Here is an 18,365-nt window from a genome sequence, read left to right as displayed (position 1 = left end):
ATTTACAAAAGCTTGCTAGAATTTTGCTAAAATGCTAAATACTTAGACAAAAATACATATAAATTATATCCTTGATAATAAGTGATAGGCCGAGGAAAGTAAAATTATGCAAGGCAGGCACTGGCAATATGGACAGTCCCTTTTCAGTAGCCAATAAACAGGTAGAAGCAATAAAGATCCACCTATTTTGAGGGAAAACAATCACATTAATGTGAAGAATATTAAATGACCAACCAGAAAAGTAACTTCAGTGGGAGTGCTAAAGTGCACCAAAACCACTGGAATTTTCATGATGTAGCACGAGTAGTACTATCTTTACTGGGAAGCAAAGTAAATTACACAGTAGAGAGCTGAGACTGAAGACCTCATCCAACCCCTGATCCCAAAAGATGCTGAGAAGTATTAGAACCGTCAGCAGGCACAGGGTAATTAGGTCATCGTTTGTGAGACTGTCCTGGCTGCATCTGTCAGAAACAGAGACATTCCAAGCTCAGCATACTCCAAGGCAAGCCAGATACACTGTCTCCTGCACTTCAGAATCTTCATTTTACATAAATACAAATTGTATTGAAGTAAAGATTAGCAATGTAATTGTTATGTTAAATCTGATTATAAGCTTTCTCCCCCATTTCAGATTCCAAGTCTGTAACAGCAGTGTCTGTAACTTTCACAACAGAATTCCATTAATAGTAGTAGAGTTTAGCATTTAACATAACAGCTGCTTTACTGAGAGCATGAAAAAAAGGGAAAGGATTGTCTGATAAACCCATTATAAACAGCCAGCTAAAGCATTTTTGTTAAGCTGTGCCAGGAAAACTGGCAGGTTTTTTATTTATTTACGACTTTAGAGCTGAATGAATAATTTAAAAAAAGTAGATTCAAACCACTTCAAAAGCATTTTTCTTGGAGGTTTAGGTTTTGTCCTGACTCCAAGTAACTTAAAAATGAGGAGTATTTCCAATGAAAACAGTACATATGTTAACTTGCAGAAGACCCCTCTCTTCCAGAAGCAGAAAGAGTTGACAAACCTACACATGCTGCTTGCCCATGAAAATAGCCATTTGGAAAAAAAAAAAAAATTAAGAATGGAAATACAAGGAATTAAATGACAAAAAAGCTTCCTTTTTATTAAAACTTTTCAAGTTACAACAATAAATGGTGGATTGTCACTTTTTATCATTAGTGAGTTTGGACTCTCATACCAGTCACCAAACTTCCATGGGGATTCTGTTACAGGTTGTAAGTACAACCGTTTGTGCCGCTGTGTAGCGGTCCACGCAGTATACTTGTCTAACAGTCTGCAGTACCATCACACCCACGCAGTGCTGCACAAGGTTATGTTTGGCAACTGCTCACACACCCATTTCTTTGCATCACTAAGTAAAAAACCTGATGAATTCAGTTATTGAATAATACATTTACTTCTGGTATCTTCACATGGTAATTCACTTGTTTTGGATTCAAACCCTCCCCCCCATACCCTCAAGCAGTCACACTATAAAAAAAAATTTATTCCTACACCAGCTTTATACTTTTGTATGGCAGCTGAACCCTCTCACAGAAATAAATTGGTGTGGGTTGTTGGGTTTTTTTGTCTACTTGGATCCTGTAGATAGCAGAGCAATCAGTCCAGATGAGGCACTTATAGAGAGAATATAGTTTCTGTATGGAAAAGGTTAAGGACATATACTTGTCAAGGTACTGCTTCTTTTGTACAGAACATTTAGTAGAAATTTTATGAAAAACAAGGGATTTAAATGGTCTTTCCCTGTAGGAGCTTTAGAATTGCGACATGGTAAGCTGAAGTGCAGCTTACAATCAAGGCTGTTAGCAGGATGCTGAAATGTACTTAACTTCAAAATTAAGACACCGATACTGATACATACTGCAGATCTTTAATGAACACATGTGGCCCTGATCTGCAGTACTTATTTACTCAAGTAACAAAAAATTTTACTTGTGAAGTTACTGAAACTGAACAATCCTGTAGCATAAGAGCACCTGGCAACTAACACCAACGCGGTGTTTCTGTAAGAATATGAGCTGCCTCCTCATTCCACAATGACAATTGAAACGGCAAAGCCCTAAGAATTTCTGTATGTTGTCCAAGTGACACCCTTAAAACCTCTCACTTCAGATGTTAAACTTTTATGTGATTGGGACTTTTTTTGTGGTATTCTCTATTTTTATGTTCCAGTGTTTCTAAGCTGAGGTACTACAATGAACTGCACATATCAACAGAGTAATCTCACTGCCCACATGACAAACAGAGCTACTAACTACAACACATAGGACAGGACTCTGGTTGTTTCACGCATGGTAATAAAGGATACACAGTGGGGTTGAAGTTCTTCAGCACAAAAAACGAAGCAATGATGACCAAGACCAGAAAGAGAGTATTGTTGTAGAAGATGGAAAAAGTTGTTGCTTCGTAGTCTGCCACTTCATTTTTCTTCCACAGAATTCTAGGAACAAGTAGAGACATTATTCATATCCTGGCACACCACCATTATGAACCCTGCATACGTATGTACTTGTACCCTTCAGTGACTTGTTTGTTTTCCTACCAGGCACATCAAACCTCACCCTTCATAAATAACATTTTTTGTGAATTTGTAGCTGTTAGATGCTACCAGTGTGCCCAGCAATTAGAAGGGAAGATACCGCTTTTTTCCAGTGATTAGCAGTGCAGTCCAGCAGTGTACAGAAACGCGACTCTGACGGAACTTGCATGCCACTCTGCAGAATACGTCCCACTAGCCTGTCCTTAAGAAAAGGAGCTTTTTCTTATTCCTGAAGACAGCCGTGATGCTTACTCCTCAGAGAGTTATTAGAAGGCCTGTACAATAAGTTGTTTTGCTTCACAGCTCAAGGGATGAGAGGTTGCCTTATAGGACCTTATTGATAAAGGTTGCAACGTTTGAGACCCTTCATCGGTAACTCACCTCAAAAAGTCTTTACAGATGAACAAAGAGCTGACAGTACAGCTTCTACTTACCAGAACACATAAAAAAACAATGGCCAAGCAACAGTCTCTGATATCCTACCCAGAGCCTTCAAGATACCAGGCAGCAGAGAATGAAGAGAACAAAGAGGATTACCTTTCATCCTTCTCCTTACGAGACATCTTCCTATTGTCTGCCTCGGACAGCTTGCGAGTAACTTCTTTGGAAACGGCGTCTTCTCTTTTCTGTGCTACTCTGTAAGAAACACCATTGAAGTTGAAAAATGAGAATAAAAACCCCCAGGGTTATAGGAAGTTGTATTTATAGCAAAGAAAAATACCTCACCAAGACACTGAACAGTTTTGTCAAGTTGAAGGGACAAGTAATAATCAAATTAGTAAAAGCATCAGTCAAATATAGTTTGTGGCAATAAGCACCGAGAATGAAGGTAGGTTTGCTGTTTCATTGTACGCTTACCCGACAAGGCTAGTCTATTCCATAATTACAAGAGAGATGACAGAAACCAATTAGGTGACAATTCTGTGTAAAATAGTTTTTGGAGTAACATTTAAGACATTCTTATTCATAAAAAAATGCTGTAAATGCTGGTTTTGTTAAATTATTTAATAATAAGTTCTACTTCAAATAGCCACCAAACTCACTTGTGTTTGAGAACAAATTTGACGTTCTTGTACGCAAAAGCTACCAGGTAGGTACTGATGAGGGTCATTACACTATACAGGACTGCGGACTGAACGAGATCCATATGCCATATCCTCCAATAAAGCCCTTAAAAGAAAGAAAAACAGACTTTTTGAGTGGTTTCTCTCTCCAAGAAAAATGCCCCCACGGGAGCCCTACGCAGCTTACTAGCTCTGCAATTCGGCGCTAGCTCTGCCAGACCAAAGCCAGTACCTGCAAAATCACTTGGGGGATCTTTGAACCGTGTTGAAAAAATACTTTTGAACAGAGAAATCCGCTGTGCTTTTGGCTGAAAGGGGCCTTATAAGAGCACGTCAAACCCGGCTGAGAAGCAGCCCAGTGCAGCCAGCCTGCCAGCTCCAGGCAGCGCCGATGCTGACACGTCAGTGTTCCATCACCGCCTCGTCCATCTTTACACACCACAGAACCACCACCCTGCCCGCTGTTCCAAGCGGGACCGGCTTCGAAGCTGGCTCTAACGGGCCACGGAGACAGCCAAGACAGCTCCGCCTGGGGTCGGGCTCAAAGCCAGCCAGGCCCGGGGCAAGGCGAGCCCCAGCAGCCCGGAGACCCGCACTCGGCGGCGGGCCAGGAGCCCGAGGCGGGCTGTGGGGAGTCCCTGCTCCCCATCGGGGCCTACCGCCCGCCCGCCCTCAGGGCCTGCCGTGCCCCCCCCACCCGCCCCAGGGCCTGCGGCCGTCCCCCTCCCCCAGGGTCTGCCGCCGCCCACCCGCCGCCCCCGGGGCCTCCCCGTGGCTCACAGATGGGGATGGCGGAGACGATAAAGGCGTTGCCGAAGAAGAGCGCGGAGGACTTGGCGGAGAGGTTACGGCTGAAGTCCTGCAGCAGCAGGTCCTCCTCCGACTGCTGCCGCCCGCCGGGGCCGCCCTTGGGAGCCATGACGGGACGCGGGCCCTGCCACACTCACTCACCGCCCCACGGCCGCTTCCGGGTCAGGCCGCCAGCGGGGCGGGGGTGGGCCCTGCTCACAGCCCTTCCGGGGGACTGCGGCGGGAAGGCGCCGCCTCTCTCGGGCCCGAGGCCGTTGCGGCCGTCACCCCCCTCACCCCCCTCACCCCCCTCACCCCACCGGTCTCTCCGGTCCCTCGCCCGCCCCGATGCGGCTCCGCGCAGCCCGCCCGCAGCCCGCCCCGGGGGTATCCCGGGAGGCCGGCCGCCGGGCTGCGGGAGCGCGGGCCCCGGTGGTTGAGGCAAGTGAGTAGCTGTGGGGACGCCGGAGGACGCGCTCCCTGCTGGGGCTGCCGGTGGCGGCCGAAGCTGTAGCGGTTTAAGCGGGGGAAGGAGTGAGGCGCCGCAGGGAATCAGTCGGCGTGTTTCCCCTTCGGTCCTTCTCCCCTGGAAACCCCCAACCTCCAGCTCCCACAGAAGGGGTGCGATTGTTGGCACGTGCTTCTCTTGTTCTGTGAAACAATCAGGCCTAGTTATGCTTTTAAAAAGCATTTCCGTGTTGTTTTAACTTGTAGAAGTGTTCCTGAACCTCCCTGACGCACACCAGCTGGGGAAGCCCTGTGCAGGGGCCCGCACAGCGTTTTTTAAGGGTCCCTCTGCAGTTTGTGGTAACAGCGTGGGGGGGCCCACGGAAGTTTGGGGCATCAACAGCCGTGTCTCGCTCGGAAGCGCGGAGGGCTTGCCGATGCGGTAACACCTTTAGGGATGTTCTCCTGGTGGCCTGGGGTGACTGTAGTGCTCCTTGTCTCTTGGGACAGCACTTTTTCCTTAACATTTGTAGCCATTTTAAGGAAACTTTATTTAACAAAGTGTGTGCCATTTAAAAATTTAATTAAAGTCATCCTTCTTGTGTATTTCCCCCAGTTACTAATATTCTTTGCAAGAAAAGTTACGAGGTGCACGCAACGAGGAAATGCTAGCTGGAAATGAAGTTTAACTGATGCGATCAAAAATCATAATTCATTAGGATAGAGATTGATGAAACATTTAGGTGCAGTAGGACTCTGCTGTTTGACCTTGTAATAAATTTTCAAGACCAAACTGAGAGTGGATTTTCATGATTCAAAGCGTATTGAACGTAGCGTGCTAACAATGATATCGCTGCTGTTGTATCATCCACAGGCAACTATGGGAGCTATGCTTCTGCTAGCGAGACCTTCCTGGGCTCGGACATACGCCTGCAGCCTGGATTCCCAGGCTGGGTTAGCCGACACATCAGATGGAGCGCGGGAGCTCTGAGTACCAGCAGAAAGGCCCGTGAGTACCAATGGCAGCCGTGCCTGTGCGCGGGAAGTGGGGCTGCAGCTCCCTGCCTGCTGCAGCCGGGGATCCAGCCTTCCCCCCGTGCCCACCCCCCGTCCTCGTCTCGTGGGCAGCCGTACCTGCCCCTGGTCAGGGGTAATGCCGCAGGTCGGGACCAGTTGTGGGTGTTCCATTGCTGGGAAACGAGGGGCCTGTGGGATTCGTAATCGGCAGGTGGTGTGTGTTTCTCTGTAGCTCCAGTTAACTGGCATATGTGGCTTTCCTCTGCCTACGTGCTAACTTTAGAGATCCTTCGTAGATGCTTCTAATGCCATTGAGCGGGTGGTGATGGCTCCCACACCTAATTGGATTATAATATTATTGAGCTGTGTATTCTTCATTTCTAAATATTTCTGTGGCTGCCTTAAAATGGAAAAGTTATGATTTCTTTTATTTAACCATGAATTCTGAATTTTAAATCAAAACTTATTTTCTCTGTGAAAATTGTTGAAGTAGTCAGCAATGTTTTAGTGAATTGTTACTTCAAGGTCTTTAAGCACCGAAAGATGCATGTGTGTGTTTCACTGGACTTGCAAACGTTGACCTTCACTGATTTATTTCTTTTTGATGAGTATCTGTTACATGAAACATGTGGATACCTGTTCCTTCTGATGTCTCTGTTCCTTACACCCTGCATCTCTGGGTGTTATGAACCTGTTCTGAAATGGCTTCAGCTGTTTCTGGCTTTCACTGGCGGGAAATGCTGTTTGCCCATCAGATGGCATTCTAAAATCTGTACTGAGGATGGTGCTCCCAGGAGAGTGGGGATCAGTCTGGGTTTCTTTGTAAAACACGTTAAAACTAAATGTGGAGTAGGTAACATCACTATTTGATCCATGTTACCAGTCATAAGAATTTTCTTATTAAAGAACATTGTTAGAGTTGTATAAAATAGTTGGAAATCATGGGAAAGATTAAGTTTAAGACTGTTTCAAGATTCAGATGTAATCATTGACTCTGTTCTTGCACAGATTTCTTCCTTCCACTCATCTGGGTAAACTTGTTTTGTGTTGTGGTGGAATGAAATTAAGTCTAACTTTTTATTCTTGGTTTGGGTTTACATGGGAAGGATTTGGAACAAAATCTGCCTGGTGACCATCTGTCTCTCCATTGAGATGAAGTATGAGATTGTTTTAGGCAGTGAAATGATGAAAGATTTTCTTGAAAAAATAAATGAGCACTTTGCTTTTTTAAAAATCCTGGCACTGGCAAACTGTAGCTTTAAGCAGAACACTGCATACAACAAAACTGTTGCTGAAGTTTCATACTCACTTTAAGTATGTCATAGTTGCTTCCCCAAGAGTAAATGGGCCCCCCAATTTCTGTCAAAACAATTCAAGTTTTTGTTTAAGTGCCTAAATCTGCATTGTGCTGGCTGCATCTTGTCTGAGTCCTCATTCAGAAGCCATGGGGAACATAAGGCATCAAAATCAGAGGAACAACGGCTCTGTGACCCAAAAGCAAAAGTGCTCCTGATAATAGAAATATTAATGCTGTTATTTTGTAATTATGCAGTATGTTTCTTACCAAATTTCTTTCTAAAACACAGACACTGTCATAAACATTCTAGAAATACAAGGATTACCTTTACTGCTCTCGCTTTTTCTCTAAATCTCTAAGCTGGACCAAACTTAAAGTTTTAAATGAGGACAGTGGTATTTCCCAGCAGGATTTGTTTTGTCTGTTTTATTGTTGCCATTTATCTGTGTGAAGTATAGACTCCAAAACACAGTTGTGTCAGATTGAAAAACAGAATCCCCAAAGTAGGTGATTAACAGTAAATTTTTGCTCTTCAGCAAAGTTTTATTTGTCATCTTCTGTGCTAATATGAATCTTAGTGTGCCAGGGTCTAAGAATGGTTTTCATTAATATGACTATCTTACAAACAAAAAACACCTCTAATGATTCCAAAACTTATTACTAAGGTTTTTTCAGTTGGTTAATTTGTGCCATCTCTTCCTTTAGGTGTCGAAATCCTAAAAGAATCCCTAATGTGCAGAAGGGGAAATTCCTGTAAGACAGCAGAGACAGGGAGCAACCTCAGATGGGTTGAGAACAGAACCATAAAGCTGTTGTGGTGGCTGTTTCTGTCACCATAACAGTGCCAGGAGTAGGTGCCTGAGGACTGAAGCCTTTGTAGCTCTGGTAGCAAACAGCAGTACAGTGATGCGGAGTTGTTCTGACCAGATCACGGTTCCTTTTCTCCTATGTGTCTGCATCCAGCAGGTCAGTGCAGGAATACCTGGATGTAACTGATGTCGGGACTGCGTGTGGTGGGAGGAGTTGGGCATTCCGAAGGCAGATGCCAGCGATTATGTAGCTGTACTTACGTAGCCAACAGTCTTCAACATCTTGATTGTTATTGGCCATTGATCAGTAACTTTCTGAACATCTGTTTATTTCTCTCTCTCCCTCTTTTTATTTACACATTCCAGCGAATTAATACATTACAGAATCTTGCATAGCAGCTCTTTCAAACTACATTTGCTGTGTAAAGTGACCTTTCTGTCAGACTCTGATTAGACTTGCCCAGCTATGCCTACCTAAACCCTTGGGAACACACAGAGATCGTTTCTGTGAGGAAGACTTCTCAACTGTATTGAAAATTCTATATCACTTTGAGCTGCGGTTCTTTCTTGGCATAGCTTTGCTGAAAAGATTGCAAGGTCTTAGAGCTTGATGGTTTATATCGTCCTTCTAATATTGATAACTGTTTTTTAGCTTGCAAAACCTATGGAAAAAACTCCCCTGAGATTAATATATTATTTGTGAACAGACCAGATAGGACCATTTTTGCTGTTACCCGGTGTTAATATTAGGACATCCCAGTATTTCTTACGGCTAAGTGAATTGCTCTGTCGTTAGTTACCGTGGTAGCTGGCATCTTGTTTAACAGAAGAATTCTTAAACACTTTCAGACAGAAAGTGTCTCTTTCAGGATAGTGATCGTTATCACATTCCAACAGTAACAGCTGTATCAAAAAGAAATACTGACTGGCAAGAATCCTTTCTCAATCCCACAGAAAATAATATTTGTGATTAAAATACATGTCACCCCAGTGGTGATTGTAGCTGATCTTTGTGGTGGTGTACAATTCGTGTTCATAAAAGTAACCCAGAACATTGTGTGCTGTGTGGAATTACAGTGCACACCCTTAATCTCTCTATAGCAAAACAAATGTTCTCAACATGGACTTTGATACACCCTCTCCGTTGTTTGCTTTTATAACATTAGTTTGTCAGAGTAAATCTTCAGAGATACGTTTAAGAGATACCTGATATTTTAAAGTTGTTTTTTTCAGCCAGTTATAGAATGTAAGACAGCAGTGAGTCCAGCTGTCCTTCAGTAAAGGAGAATCTCGTTCCTTTGATGTTGTCTCCAGATGCTTGCACATGTTTTTCTTCAATAGTACCAGTGGTGTATATTCTGTTATACTTGGGGGGTGTGTTTTCCTCTTTTTAAGTTAGTCTAAAAACGATATTGTGCCTTCGGCCTTGAGTCAGTGTTTACTCGGGATTTGATGTTCTGCTGTGGAGTTGAAGCATCTGTGTAGTCTCTTGCATCTTTTTCAGTTCATTTTCTATATGCTAGGACTATATAGATTTTAGTTTAAATCATAGCACAGCCAGAGGAATGATCCCACTCATATGAAAATATCTTTGTATTTTCCATATGCAACTACATTGTGAACCTACATCCAAAGTTAACGCATAAACATATCTGACCTTGGAGCCATTCATTTTGCTGTCTGCTTACCAACCAATCTGGTTTTGTTTGCTTCTCTAAGAGGGGTTTTGTTAAGCACAGAAGCAATATCCATTATTTGCTTTCAGTAACTTTCACTTCCAAGTCCTCCGGGGGTGACCGCTTCCTTTTGCATTTGTTTAATTGTTCTAGCTGAACCATTTCACTTCACATTTCTGGAACACCTCTGTCTACTCTGTTGTCTTAGCTCAGTAATTCACTGAAATGGAGAACATTTTCAAGCAGTGTAGATACAGCCTAAAAAGTTTGTGACTAAGACTTAATCTTGCAGCTGTCTATTGCAGTTCTCGGGTAAAATTGTCTATTCTCCTCATTCTGGCTAGAAGAAATCTAGGCAGATTTCTTTCCATGTTTCCTCTTACTCCCCTCCCCTCAACACTTAGTTGGGAAATAAATTCCATAGTCTTGAAAAATGCTAGGTTTTCACATTCACATCTAAATCTAAATTCAAACTCACTTTCTCAATGGCATTTGTTCCAGAGTCAGTGGACTAAACTATGTCCAAGAACTAAATTACAGCAGAGCAAAAGCTTCACTACAGTTAAGATTGAAAAACCCCTCTTTGTTCAAAATTGGCATCTTCTAATATTCTGAAATCCCTGTGTTTACTTGGATGTATTGAAATTTGTCATGCAGCAAGGGATTAGTGTTCTGAGTTTTGGGTCAGCTGATTGGGGATTGTTGCAATACAAAAGAAAAACCTCCTTTGAATAAACATGCATGACGCTCATAAACTGAGTGACTTCTACTATCTTTGTGTGAACTAGGTGGATGAGCAGCTTTCCAATTCTTCTCTGTGTGCTGTGCTTTTTTTGAAGCCTTCTGTGGTGTCTGAGGTTTAAAATTGGAGATGTGATCTGGCTGTATTTTTCAGCCAAATCAGTTCCTCAATGTGATTTAGAATGTAGTCCTCAAAAGAGCACAGCTGGCACAGCTGGAGGGGCAGTCTGGGGGTTGGTAAGGAATGGCACTGTCTTGAACCAGCGTTGTTTCCAGCCAGTTTTGAGAGGATAGCTTTCTTATCTGGACATGAATTAGGGAAGAATCTGTGACTCTAAGGGGAAGAGAATGTCCCTGGGTTAGGAAAAAGGAAGATAGTTGCAATAACAATTGATGTGAACAAAGTACATTATCCGGCTCTGTTGCTTCATGAGCTGTTCTGTTTTACCTTCTGAGAACACTGCATTGAAATAATGGATTGCTACGCTCACCTTTAATTTCTAAAAGCTGAGGCTTGCTGGATTTCTGTGACACTTGCCATATCTGAAAGGAGCTCAGTGTAGCATATGTGACCCATTTTGGTGCCTTGAAATGGTCTCATCTGCTCCAGTTTCCTCCTTTAGCATTTTTTAAGCTTTGGTTGTTAGGTTCTTCCGTGTATAGACCAAATGAATGAAATAATGTCTGTAAATAGATTCTCAGGGGGCTGGCTTGCTCAGCATTTATCCCAGATAGAGCATGGAACTGACCATGCTTTTTAAAAGCAATATCAAATGCAATAGTTGGAAAATAACTAAACTCTACAGGTAGGTATGAACCTAATATTCAATATTTGGGACATCTGTTTGTCAAACATCAAGGTCTGGTTCCCATGTGGTTTTGAGATCTGCAGGTGCATCCCACAGATAATCCAAATAAAAGCTTCTGAAAGCAGGAAATGCAAAATTTCGGTGCTTTATTTCATCCTTTTGCATCTCTTTCACTTTTTATTCTGGTCAAGCACAAAATCCTCTGGTTTGGGTCCTGTGGAGGTTTGTGCAGACTGACACTGCAGCCAGATGTGATCCGAGGATGGCCGTCAAGCCGTTTGTTGTGTGGAGGCCACAGGGGAACTGTAACTTTCGCCTGCTCAGGAGGACTCTTCTAGACACGCAGCTTTGGGTGTGCCACCTAACCTGGAGGTGCTGTAAGCTTTCTTACAGGTTGCACTGGCCTTTTGTGACGTGGTGGAGAAATACAGGGTGAAAGTAAGCCTGGGAGCTGCCTCATTAATGCTTCAGCACAAGGAGACTGAGGAAGTTGAATGAACAAGCCTTTAATGTAAGCAGACCTACCAAATTGTGTTTTGTGGGTGGAAGACATTTGGTAGGCAGTGGGATGGCAAAAGGAGCTGAGGGTGTGACTTGGGGCAGTGAAGCACTGGTCTAGGGCCCAGGTTTGTTGCTGCCTGTTGGGCCCATCTATTTAGTTGCTGCCTGTGATTATATATTCAGGCACAAAGGATGCCAGGCAATCAGAAATGATCATTGAAATGTGGGATAGTCAGCTTGTGGCTCTTTAACAGCAAGCAGATTATAAGCAGTTCCCATGTGGTCCCCTCACCAGGGATATGTCAGGTGATCTGCAGTGGGATTATGCCAGTCCAGTTCAGCAGTCTGAATCCCTGTTAGCGGGAGGAAGTCAGCCAGATGGGATTTCTGAATCTGAAATGTGTCATTCTGGCACCCACCCACCCGCTACTGCTCCATCCTTTAGCAGGGTAGGAGGATCTCACGGTAGTTGGGGTCGCTTTCCACCTGTGAATTATCTCTGGGGTTTCCCATTCCTGCAGCCTTGAGTTTGGCAAAAGTCTTCTGGTTCTTAGCCATAGGAAAATTTTAGCCTATAATGCATAGTCCGAAGAGTTGGCCCTCTGTGTGCTGATGGTTCCTAAAATGCTAAAGTAAGAAGGATGAACTAGAAACTGAAGTATCATGTGAAGAATGTTTGGATGAGTGAATAAAAGGGGGTATTTCTGACTGCTTTATCTTTTGAATGGTTATTTGTAATCATATGTAACACAGACTAACCTTGCACATCACAAACATTTGAACTCATCGTGGTAATACCCATTTCACTGTGACGGTCTGTACAAAATGAAGTAGACAGGAATCCTATCCAGCCAGCTTTGGAACTGTAGGTAATGGTTGAGCTCAGGTATAGTTAATAAAAAGCCTGGAGATAAGAAGAAATCCAATTAATACTAATAGTGAGGATTCTGTAAGACTCAGGCTGGGTGTAGCAGTGCTAGCACTGAGAAGGGCATTGCTTCCTAGCTGGGACAGAAAGCTCTCACAGGATACCTGTTGCAAGGAAGCAAGGTCCAGGTATGCGCAGGTGTACTCTGCAGTGGCAGTGCTGGATCCAGGGAGTCTGCTGTGGACCTGGACCTCACAAGTAGGACATGAGCCAGGCTAACTATGGACAGCCACTCTGGTGTCGCAGTGGTCTAGTTCTTCTCCAGGTTGTATCTACTGAGCTTAATGTAAAGCCTGTGTTAAGGGAAAGCAGTTCCAAACTTCTGTGGCACAGCTGTACAGAAGCGGTAGAGCTACACACCTGTGGTGATCTTGAGCATGGTGCAGATTTGACGTAGCTCTGGATGAAATTGATTCAGGTTCATTTATTTCATGCCATATTGGTTTAGATTGGAGATTAATCCATCCACAGAAAACAGAATTAGCTTTGCGTGTTCTAGCTTGCCATCATGGCTAGACTCAACCCGGACCTATACGTTAGAGGAAATTCTTCCAAGTTATGTTTTTTTCCTAATTTAAAAAATCTTAGGAAATATAAAAGAAAAAAATCTTCATGAACAATATTAATATAGCAAGGCAGTATCTGGAATGCTGAATTTGGCGACACATAGTTTGCTCAATTCTGGTAATAAAGCATTTAGAGTGTATTCCCACACAATAATTCTTCTGTAAAGAAGTAAACTTTCAAATTCTAAAACGTAGAGCAGAGCATCTCTCCTGCTTGGTCACTTAAGGCTATTTCAGACAAAGAACATCTGCTGAATATAGCAATCATTTTGCTGTTTTCTGCATGATATTATCTAATGCTGTGGCTTTATTTATTTATGTGTTCTGCAGACGGTATCCATCACAGCAGGGAGGCTTTGGGAGTCAAACTGGAGACAAACTGTATGCCCTGCAGTGCTGAAGGAAGACACGCAGGATTTCTAAAGCAATGTGTGTGTTTCTTCGAGTTGGTTGCTTACATATGTATTAGGCAAAATGAAGGACTCACCCCATTTTCTTCCAGATGGTTTTGTATCATTATTCGGGGTTAGAATTTTACTGTGTTGCTTGCTACAGCTGATCTGGAACTATGCCTAGCCCATCGGGTGCATGTGATATGTTTGTGAATATTTTCCATTATTATTGCCATTTTCAGGAGGCACGGTTAAGTTTGAGGATTTGAACATTAACAGTATTTTCTGAGCTTCAGATTTTTGTTCTTCATCTTGTGCATCTGAGAAGAAAAATGTTTTGTTGAATTTAGTGTTAATTTCTTCCATTCACTTATTTTATTTTTAATTTAAGATGTGAATGCTGCTGTTTTCCTCCTTGCTGTTTGAATCATGCAGAGCTTGGGAGAAAGGGCAGTCAGATTTATAATACCTCTCCTTTTTTTGTTGTAAGGATTGACCTTTTCAAGGGATGTCTACAGGGATCTTCATTCACACCTTCAACTTTCCAAGGGTATTGCAGGTCTTTGTAGAATTAGTGTTTTACTGGGTAGCTAAAGCCCTAATGAAGTTTTGCTATAGTGAGCAGCTCTTTGCTGTTCTGTCAGATCTAAAATACTATGGTACCATAACCTTCCAGGTGTCCCTTTATAATTTGTTGGGATTTTTGGTTGAGGAATGGACATTGCACGTAGATAGTAAACTACCTGTCTGTTAGATAGAACTAGCTGTTAATTTTACAGCTGTTTAAATTTTAGTTGGCCAACACTGCATTATAAAGGAACATTCCCATTCTGTTCAGTTTAAATAGGATTCATCCTAAAGAAGGAACAAAGCACTGCCATCCACACATGACTACTTACTTGTGGCAGGATCCACGTGTTCCACAATCATCAGCATTTTAGAATTAACCTTCAAAAAACCTCAGAAGTTACATGGTATTATATGAATCAGTTTGTATTGCTCGTGTTAGGGATGCATGGTAAGTGTTGCCTTGGCCTTAACTAAATCCACATGGCTTACGCTCACCTAAGAGACTTCCACAAGAGGGTGCACCAGTTCAACAAAAATCCCATGTAAACCAAACGTGTCTCCTTTGTGGGCATATTTTCTGTCATTTTGTGTATTAACTCAGGTACCTAAATCAACCTCAAAATTGGATGGATGCTTGAATTGGTGTAATGTCACAGAGCCTCTCTCTGGTCTGTGACATACACGAATGGATACATGGTACTTTGCAGGGAAGCAAGTCAGGAAATTTAATTTTGAAGAAGAGGCACTGTTTCCAGGAATCCTGTTCACACTGATGAAAGGCTGTCTTCAGACTCCAGTCACAAAATGGTGTTTAGACTTTTGGGGTTTTTTAGTGTATTGAAACATGTTACCTGTTCCTAATTTACGCCTGATGCCCTGCAAGTGCTCACAACATGCATTTTAAGAATAAGATCTTGGGATATTTATTTATTTATTTATAAGCATCATTAATTTCTCTCTCAAACTGGTACAACACTGGATAGTACAGTTGCAGAAGAAAACATGTAGAAAGATGACTTCTTGAGAGAATGCTGACTTGAGCATGATACATTTTTTTTCTGTTTCTATTTTGTGATAAAATTATTTCTTGTTTCATAAGATAGACAGGAACTGTTAGTAACGCTTCAGCGTAAGTTGCATAATGTTACTGTACTGATATGCTAAAAGCATTGAAGTGTTCGGCTGCACGTGTAGGCCAAAGTTCTAGGTTCATTCCTCTAAGACTGCAGTCCTAGGGCAGTAAGCTATCTCTGGAGAAATGATTAACTCTAACAAATTTTCCAGGAAAAGGGCCTGCTTCTGGATCATGAATTCCCTGTCCAAATACATGATTCATAAATCACTTACAGAGATAAGATTATCTGATAGTCAGCAATATAACTAGAAGTGTGGTGATATTCATATGTGTAATATATCTGGGGTTTTTTTCCTGTGAAATGCTGTTTTCACCAAACTTTCAGGTTTTATTTAGTAAGAGAAACAGAATGGTATGCTTTTAAAATTTTTAATTACTAGTACAAGATATTAAAAGAAAGTGAATTTGAGGCCAAGGAAATTACTGGTTTTTTTGTTACTGCTAGCTCCAAATGTAAGAATTGGGTCTGGATTCAAAAGGTTTAATTTACTAATGTTGATGAATTGGAACTACTCTAGTTTTGATACTTTTCTTTTGAGTAGTGTAAAAGAGAAGAATATGAGGCTTTACTAAAAACTCACCACCACACAGTATGTCATTTAACTAGGAAGAACATTTTTATTTTAAAGACTAAACTAGCTACCTTCTTGCATTTACACCAGTTCTAGATTATCATGCGTAAGCAGATGAGGTTTGGATTTTTACTTGCTTGTGGATAGTACCAGAAGAATAATCTGTATTTAATTTTTTCTTAAAAACACTGTGGTTTTAGCTCATTGCTGTCCAAAGAGCCAAATGCATTTACCAGTCAGATACGCAACACTGCTCAGTTATCTAAGATTCCTGGCTGTATCTGATAGCAATAGAGCACAAGAAGGAATAGTAATTACTATAGTTGTTTACTTACTGATCATCTTGCTCTGAATCTAATGACATTTTCAGAAGCTGTTCTTCCTTCTGGCAGTGTCTAGAAGTCAGCCACTTTTAAAAACACAGATAGACAGCACACGTCCCCCAGCAAAGTAGGGGCCCAGCTTCTTTTCTAGGCTATGGCATGAAGCGTTCGCTGCTCCCTGGAGGTTCTCCTGACCCGAAGTTACATCTACCAGCCTGGACTAAATGTGGTCAATGTTGAGCATTTCCATTGGAGGAAGACTTTAATTAAATAAAAAATTTCATCCGGCATGTTTGGACCTTGAAATTTCTGTCCTCCTAATCTTCAGGATGGACCAAAGCGAGATGTAGCCCACTAGGTGTCACTCCCGAAAAGGCTACCGGAATACAGGTGTTGAGGAAACCTCTGCTGCCCTCCTCTCTCTTCATTAGTGAAAACTGGCTTGCATTATTTCACCTTCATATAAACACAGCAAGTGCTTTTTTAACTTCTTAAAGAAAAAAAAAAAAGAAGCAATTACCTGTCTCAATATTAAGAGGGAAGGTAAAAATATGCATGGAGAATAAAAATTATAAATATTTTATTTATGCAACTTGTAAGAGAGAAAAAAAATACCTATAATAGGCTGAGTCTGTTGACATATCATATGATGAAAAATGGACTATTGCAAAAGTCCAATAGGTATGGAAGAGTTAGCACATCTTGATAACAGAGTGCACTGACCAGAGATTCTCTTTTCCCATCTGTTAACTTTTAAAAAAATGTCTGCACCATTGACATTTCTTTTCCCTTGGGACTTACATAATCTGACTTGCTGGCGTGTGGCCATGTCAGAACAAGGGTAGGGATGGAACTTTATTTGAAGGTGATTAGCATTTATCATCAAGCATTGGTATGGAAAAGAACCATATATTTGGTTAATGTTAAAGGGTTACAGTAAAAATTAGCTACCTAGATGAATTCCTGGGTTTCATATTGATTTCCTTAATATACATCTTTTGTTCAGTACTGTAAAACATTAATAGATTGCTTGTTTTTCCACTGTGAAATCAAAGTCAGAAGTTTAGTATTTTAACTGAAGGTGGTATGACTTTGTAGTCTGTTTCCTACTGCAAATAATGATAATGGTTCAACTTTTCTTTCCTTTTTGTTATTTTCAGTGTTCATATCTGCTGCTACATAGCAAAGAAAGAGACATGTATATTTGTATCTTCCCTTTGAAGAGAGAGTCAAGGCACCTGTGTCCTCTTTTAGTTACCACTGACTTGTTGCTTAACCTTGGATGTATATCATTTTGTATTTTTGCTTAATTGTTATAGCAGACAAGATGAAGAAAATATTAATTACATAATATTAAGAGAAGAAAAAAGCCTGGACCTGTAGATGTAAGTATTTTATGTAGTAATAGTATGTACTGATTTCTTTATTTGTACATGGTGGAAAATCCAGTGCTGTACAGTGATTAAAAAAAAAAAAAAAGTAAAATGTCTAGTGATTGACTAAATTGGAGAAATGATAGAGAAGTTCTTGAAGGAGACTGATACCACTGAAGTCAACTTCATCCTCTTGATTTACTGTGTAAAGTGAGGTGCATTGCTTATACTCTCTAAAATACACTGGGGACACTAGCACTGAGATTCCTCACGAGGAATTTTTTTGACGCCTGGAAATTAGTGACGACCACCTAAGCACAGTATTGTAAGTTACCTTCCAACTTACGTAACTGCCTGTAAGCAGGACTTTCAGTCATGCAACTTCTGTGTTGAGTAGCAAGATCTTGGAATGATAGCAGTGGTTTTGTGATTATCATACTATCAAGTAAATGAATTATGGTACTATCAATGAGAAGTAGTCTTGCAGTACTGATGGTTTTGCACGATGACTTTGAATCACTTTTTCTGGAAAGGCTGCCTTAGATACTAAGGTGTGTGCCACATAATACCACGTAACATCCTGCCTTTTCTTTGCACGAGTTTCAATGTTCACCTGCTCCATAATTGAGAAGATGAAAATGTAAGCATAAGTTTTGAGACGGTTGACTGAACTAGATAATGTGGTTTAGAAAGACATCCTGAAGGCAGGGAAGTATTTTTAGCTTCATGAACGTCTCTTCCTGTTTACAAAGAATCTGGAGGGAAAAGGTTTTAAAACATGTTGGTCTTAAT

The 18,365-nt window shown here is 41.6% G+C and overlaps 2 protein-coding genes across 2 annotated transcripts in view; one reads left to right on the top strand and one right to left on the bottom strand.

The window, feature by feature from the left end:
* Nucleotides 1–1,101: 1,101 nt before the first annotated feature.
* SSR3 (signal sequence receptor subunit 3) lies at nucleotides 1,102–4,616 on the bottom strand. Its single transcript, XM_054834671.1, has 5 exons — nucleotides 4,409–4,616; nucleotides 3,608–3,734; nucleotides 3,102–3,200; nucleotides 2,334–2,465; nucleotides 1,102–1,662 (listed from the first exon to the last, which is right to left on the bottom strand). Exons 1-5 carry the CDS (start codon nucleotides 4,545–4,547, stop codon nucleotides 1,596–1,598), a joined length of 564 nt encoding a protein of 187 aa, XP_054690646.1. The 5' UTR covers nucleotides 4,548–4,616; the 3' UTR covers nucleotides 1,102–1,595.
* Nucleotides 4,617–4,669: 53 nt separating this feature from the next.
* Nucleotides 4,670–18,365, top strand: part of TIPARP (TCDD inducible poly(ADP-ribose) polymerase) — a 42,259-nt gene continuing 28,563 nt past the window's right edge. Inside the window, exons 1-2 of the mRNA XM_054834664.1 lie at nucleotides 4,670–4,862; nucleotides 5,739–5,873. The gene's annotated coding sequence lies outside the window, so the exon portion shown is untranslated. The remainder of the gene's footprint in view (nucleotides 4,863–5,738; nucleotides 5,874–18,365) is intronic.

The sequence above is a fragment of the Grus americana genome, chromosome 9 (genome assembly GCF_028858705.1).
Source record: "Grus americana isolate bGruAme1 chromosome 9, bGruAme1.mat, whole genome shotgun sequence".
Lineage (NCBI taxonomy): Eukaryota > Metazoa > Chordata > Aves > Gruiformes > Gruidae > Grus > Grus americana.
Note: the sequence above shows the minus strand (reverse complement) of the source record. Positions and strands in the feature narration are given on the sequence as shown.